At 37.0% G+C, this 6720-nt stretch overlaps 1 protein-coding gene across 1 annotated transcript; it reads right to left on the bottom strand.

The window, feature by feature from the left end:
- Positions 1 to 330: 330 nt before the first annotated feature.
- Positions 331 to 3130, bottom strand: LOC137811514 (pentatricopeptide repeat-containing protein At2g03380, mitochondrial). Its single transcript, XM_068613300.2, has one exon. The coding sequence runs from the start codon at positions 3128 to 3130 to the stop codon at positions 1022 to 1024; it is 2109 nt and encodes a 702-aa protein (XP_068469401.1). The 3' UTR covers positions 331 to 1021.
- Between the last annotated feature and the right edge of the window lie 3590 nt (positions 3131 to 6720).

Below are 6720 nucleotides of genomic sequence, written 5' to 3'. Positions count from 1 at the left end.
CATTGGGCTTCAGTTGTTTGGTGACTGGGAAATTGAACGTTTTAATGATATTTTGTTATCTTTTGGAGAAATTGTCGCATACTTCTGGCATGTTAGTATTAGGTTGGTCGATAAATTATTTGTCATAATGTCCTCATATATTTCTTTGCATAATGCATCTGATTTGGATGCACTATGTTTAGGCAAATCCAGGATCATCGAATCAAGAGGTAGGATTATGTAATATCCTCTCCCTCTATTTATATTCTCCCAATCCCTCCCAGATATGACAATACCTATTAAAAATATATAAGGAAGTGAAATATGTCGTTTATAAGTTACAACCACCTATTACATTCTAAAAATCATTGAGTGACGAATGTGTAATGTTTTTACTAGTTTGAATAGCAAAATTAAATTACAACAACTTGTAACATTGTACAAGCTAATTTATCAATTAAGATTCTTACTATTCGCAACTCCCAATCATTAGTCTTCTAACTTCCTGCCCCGTTACATATTATTTTATCAGTATTTTCCACTGTCGATGACTTCTTTGGTCTTCATTGTTTTCATCTTCATATTTTAACTGTAGCATGCCTTAAACATTCCTTCCGAGGAGTCCGCACTATTCGCACCATATTATTTCTCCCGAATCATCAAACTTTCTTTGCAGATCATTCACAATCCAACCTATCCATTTTACCACTGCAGAGTACTGATAACATTATCCACTACACTGCAGCAGCAAGGAAATGACAAGACAATATTTTCCTCCGCTACATACCTCATAAGGTCATCCTCAACATGTCTTGTGTGTGTGTAATGGTGATACCAGTGAGTTTCATTGCATCTCTAGACAATATTTAACTTTCACTTCAATTCACCGAAATCGGATCCATTACATCTACCAAGCACCTAAGCTCCTTGATTCTCATATCCAATGGTTATCTCCAATCTTCCAAGAATAAAGTTCATAGAGTTTAGGTTTTATTGAATCAAGTAGTTCTGCTTTATCACCACACAAAATGAACAAGACTGGTTAAGAAAGTACTGCCACTTTGGCATAAGTGTCATTGTTGAGATCCATCTCCACTGAACTACAGCCAGGGACCTTGTTTAAGCCTCTTTGTTTTATCATCTCCCTCACTTGCTTAACCATGCCCCATCTCCCATCTGAAGCACACAGATTTGACACAAGCACGTAGTAAGAAGCTTCATCAGGGTGCAACTCCAACATTCTCTTAATAGCCGCTTCCCCCATCTCAAACCTAGAATGAAGCCCACAACCATGGAGAAAAGCTCCAAACACACTAACACTAGGTTCAACAGGCATTCTCTCAATAAAATGAAACGCCTCTTCAAGGTTCCCAGCGCGCGCCAACATATCAACCATACACGCATAGTGCTTCATGGAAGGAACAAAATTGAACTCCCCACACATCAAATTAAACAACCTGGACCCTTCTCCAACCATTCCCGAATGACTGCAAGCAGCTAATATAGTTGTAAACACCGCTTCATTCGGCTCAAGTTCCTCCTTCAACATATCCCTAAACAGCACAAGAGATCCATTTCCATCCCCATGCATCCCATAGCCACTAATCATTGCGCCCCACGTCACCACATTCTTTTCCCCCATCGAATCAAACACCATCCTCGCCGCCTTCGCATCCCCACATTTTGCGTAGAAATTCAGCAAAGCAGTGCCAACGTAGATGCTGGACAACACCAGGCCATCCTTCAACGACAAGGCGTGAACAGAGCAACCAAACTGAAGCGCGCCAAGGGAAGCACACGCAGAGAGAACACCGACCACAGTAACTGCATCCGGCGAGAACAACTCCAATCTCATCCTCTTAAAGAGCTCCAGAGCCTCACACTCTTCACCACTCTGCGCACAACCAGAAATAATAGAGTTCCAAGACACAACATCCTTGTCAATTGATTCAAACACGTTACGGGCATCCAAAACAAGGCCACATTTCGCATACATATCAACAAGAGCATTCCTTACAGGAGGATCCTCCAATCCACACTTAACTACAAAACAGTGAAGTAATTTCCCCATAACAGAATTACATAATTGCCCACACGCAGATAACAAACTTGAAATGGTGACAGAATTGGGTAAAAGCCCAGCCCATTTCTCGTTCTTGAACAACTCTATCGCTAAGCCAGGATAACCTCTCTGAGTATACCCTACGATCATAGCCGTCCATGAAACAAGATCCTGATGATGATAGGAAGAAGAGATACTCTCATCAAACACCGCACGTGCGTCCCCAACGCTCCCACATTTGACATAAAAATTCAAAAGCGAGGTGGTCAAGAAAGAATTAACCGAAATTCCGTTTTTGATAACAAACCCATGAACCCACTTTCCCTGGTGCAACCACCCTAGGCTGGTGCAGGCGCTGACCACGCTCCCCATTGTAAACTCATTCCCGTGGACGAAGGCTTCTTGCATTCTGTTGAACAAGGTTAAGCCCTCACGAGCGCATTCGTTTTGCACGTAGGCGACGATCATTGAGGTCCAGGAAACGACGTCGCGGTGGGGTATTTCTTCGAAGGCGCGTCGCGCGTGAGGAAGTTGGCCGCACTTAGCGTAGGCATCGACGAGGGAGGTGAGGAGAAAGCTGTCGGGAGGGAGGGACTTGGTGAGGTGGCAGTGTGTGAGTGCGGCCTGGAGGAGGTCGCGTGTTTCGGCGCAGGATTTGAGGACGACGGAGAAGAGGACGTGGTCGTGAGGGGTGGGGTGGAGGGAGAGGCGCATCAGGCGGTAGACCGAAACGACGCTGGAGTGGTGATCGTTGAGGAAGTAGGTGCGAATCATGACTTTGAAGGAGTAGAGGTCGCGGGACGGGAGGAGGTCGAAGAGTGTGCGGGCACGGTGGAGGACGCCGAAGGAGCCGTAGAGACTGAGGAGCTTCGTCGAGAGGAGGAGCTCGCGGCTGAGGCCTTGGACCACCAAGGACGCGTGTAGCTTCTGCAGACTTTCCAGGTTTGTGCAGAGGCGGGAGAGGTAGAACGTGGCAGGGAGCGGCGGCGGCGGTTGTTGTTGTCCATGGTAGTGGTGGAGGTGGTGGATGGAGCTGCGTTGAAGACGAGGTTTTGAAGTAACGCGGAGAAGTCTTGATATCGCAACCATCTTACGTTACCATGGCGAATTGAGGCCTAAGATGAACCATTGCAGTCGAACGACGCCGTCTCGTTTAGGCCCAGGTTAGGCCCATTTTCACTTCTGAGCAGTCGACAATATTAGGCTGCAATACACCTACAATTACTTTTGCACCTCCACACCTTCAAACGAATTATTAAAATATTGCTCTTTTGGAACATGTTATCCAAATATAATAAAAATATCATAAGTATACATCTTGAACTAATAAGGATCTTTTCTATATAAAAACTTTCAGTTTAGGCATCATTATGCATCTTGATATTTTAGTTAAACTGACACCTCAAGTAACAACAATTATTTGTCATCACATGAAAAAATATTATTATTATAAAAAATACAAAAAATATGAGGGGACTAGACTAAAATCAATATGTTAACAAAAACGATACATAGGTAGACTATACCTATTCATAAAGAATTTTAAAAACAAACTAGATGGAAACTTATTATACCAATGAAATGATTCTCTAGGAATAAATTTTAAATTAGTCAACTTATCAGCACACACACATTCCCTTCCTGAAAAATATGAGTAATTCTAAACTTGATTTTTCCATAGTAATTACACAGCACGAATCCAGGCATAATCACATTTAAGTCAGACATTAGTAAGTTCCATCTTTTAAGCTTCCTCCATAGCATGTATAACTCCATAAAATTCAGCAATCATAACATTTTGAACTTCAAGAAATATAGAGAAAGCACCAATAAACTTCTCCATACTCCCACGAAAAATACCTCCACAAGTAGTAAGACCAGGATACTCGTAGCAGCCCCATTAGTGTTAATTTTAACTCAGTCTGGTGAAGGAAACTCTCATCTAATAAGAAGAGGACGAAGAACTTTACCACTACGAGTATTAATACCAAAATACTTAATCACGTTGAAATCTAATATATCAATCTTCATTGAAGCTTTAGAGGAATTTCTCACTAGATAAGTTAAATATTTAATTATTGAAATAGTCATAAAAACCTCAATCTTATCCTGAAATCTAGCATAATTTCTCATAAGCCATATCATCCAAATAAAAAAAATTATCACAACAAGCTTAATCAATTTAACCAAATGACCACCATCACTCTTAATAAAAGAATAAAGATCATCCTTATTAAAGAAATGAGAAGTAAGAAAAATCTGTCGAACCCACCTCCAAATATGCAAAACATTAGAACATTCAAAAGATAAATGTTGAATAAATTTCTCATGTTTTTCACAAAGCGTACTCATAGAACATATATACAAACCTTTATTCTAAATATGTTGATATGTAGGAAGTCACCCATGAAAACTTCCTAAAGTACTAGAGTTTTGGAAGGCGGAATAGATAAAGACCAAATGAATTTACTCCAATCACAGGGAACTCCTGGTTCCAAGAAAAAAGTCTTAGCCGGTGTAAGAGTGAAACGATCAGACTCGTCTAGAATCCAATTAGGAATATATTGTTCCTCCATAACCATGATATGATTAAAAAAAATGAGGCATCATCTGCTATAAAGATAAGAGAATATTCCTATCACAACATGTTCAAAACTGAGAAACTGTATCCAGAATACTAACACCATCAGATAACCCTGCAATATTTGTTAAAGAAGTAGTAAAATACTATTTATCATTCCATAAATTAATAAAAGAACATGTACCAACAGTCCAAGAAGTATAATAGAATAAAAATGTTTAATTCCAGGTCAAAGAAATGAGGATCTATAAACCATTCTAAACTCGTATTTCGATTTAAGAACCCTGACTTTCAAGAGAAAATGCCAAGGCTTGTTGTTATAAGCAAAGTTCCAAGCAAACTTAAGAAGATATGCATTATTTTCATGACGAAGATTAATAATTTTCAAACTTCCATTATCAAGAGGAGAACAAATCGTATTCCAATTCACGGTGACTATGTCTTTTTTCCAGAATATCACCAGTCCAAATAAAATTTCGACACCACTGCTCAACTTGGTTAAGAAGTGAAATAGGCCATTTATACATATTAAAGCTATAAGCTAGAAATCCAGTAATCGTCGTATTGACCAACTGAATCTGACCCATCATGCTAAAAGATTTACCTTTTCAAGATGTTTGCTTCAATTTGACTTTATCAGCCAAAGGTTGAAGAAATCGACACTTTGGAACACCAACAAAGATAGACACTTCTAAATAATTGAAAGACAAACAATCATGACCACAAGAAAGAATACATTGAATTTTGGTTATCTTGCAGAATTATCCATGGTGAAAAAATTACTTTTAGAGTTATTAACATATTGACCAGAAAAATCACCATATATTTTAAGAAAAATACTCAAATTTCTAAGAAACTTAATATCTCCTACAGAAAACAAAAGGACTTTTGGATTACACATTTAAAAAAAAAACATAAAATTAAGGATTTGCATTTTTTCCTTTTCAGATACATAATTTGGAAGTAAATTTTAATTATTTCAAAACACTTCTTAACAAGATTTATTATGAAATGAACTTTCATAAACATTTTAAAAATGTATTCAATTAGAATTTGAAAAAATATTTTTACATTAAAAAGTCTAGTATATCTTAATTTTTTTTGTAAAATCTTAAATATTTTTATGATTTGAGTTTTAAAGGCTTTAAAACAAATATGAAATCATAAGATTTCAAAGGATTTATAATAATTTAAGAATCTCATAAATTTTAAAAAATAGTTTTTTTGTTATGAATTGCATTTTTAGTAAACATATATAATAATTGTAAATAATAAAGAAAGATAAAATAAAATAAAAATTAAAAATAAAATATGTTGCATTACATACGAATATTTTTGTATTTAATCCGTATATAGCTATGTTTTACATACGAATTTATTATTAATAATATTTATATTATTAATAATATTATTAATAGTATTATTACTTGTATATGTTGAAAGACACCCTCTCTAGTGAACAACCTTGTGGTCTATTGATCACTACTCAAATGATTTATTTATCTTACTAAAATGATTGTTTGGAAAGTAATACTTAGTTATTAGTTACGAGTAGTTGATGTTCAATGATTACTCTTAAATGAGTTAGTCATGAGTGACTACAATATGAAAGAATACTCATAATTTTAGTTAGGAGTGACTAAGTGTCAAAGAATACTTGAACATGAAGAGTTAGGAGTGACTATGTTACCAAAGAATACTCGTATGAGTTAGCTAAAAGGGGCTACAAACACAAAGAATACTCATAGGGTTAGCCAAGAGTGACTAGATTCCCAAAGAATACTTGTAAGGGTTAACCATGAGTGATTATGAGTCTAAAGAAAACTTGAAGGGGTTAGCCAAGAGTGGCTACAAGCCCAAAGAATACTCAAAGGGATTAGATGAAAGTGACTACGAGCCCAATGTATACTCTTAGGGGTTAGCCATAAGTGGCTACGAGCCTAAAAAGTACTCAACGGTTAGCCAGGAGAGGCTACGAGTCTAAACAATACTTATTTTGTACTTTGTTCGATTAGTCTGCTTAGTGAAACTCAATCTTTATATTAAATATTAGACATAATCTTTTTTTTTGACAAACCGGTATACATTTATCTTTTGT

The sequence above is a fragment of the Phaseolus vulgaris genome, chromosome 2, assembly GCF_051622355.1.
Source record: "Phaseolus vulgaris cultivar YP4 chromosome 2, ASM5162235v1, whole genome shotgun sequence".
NCBI lineage: Eukaryota > Viridiplantae > Streptophyta > Magnoliopsida > Fabales > Fabaceae > Phaseolus > Phaseolus vulgaris.
Note: the sequence above shows the minus strand (reverse complement) of the source record. Positions and strands in the feature narration are given on the sequence as shown.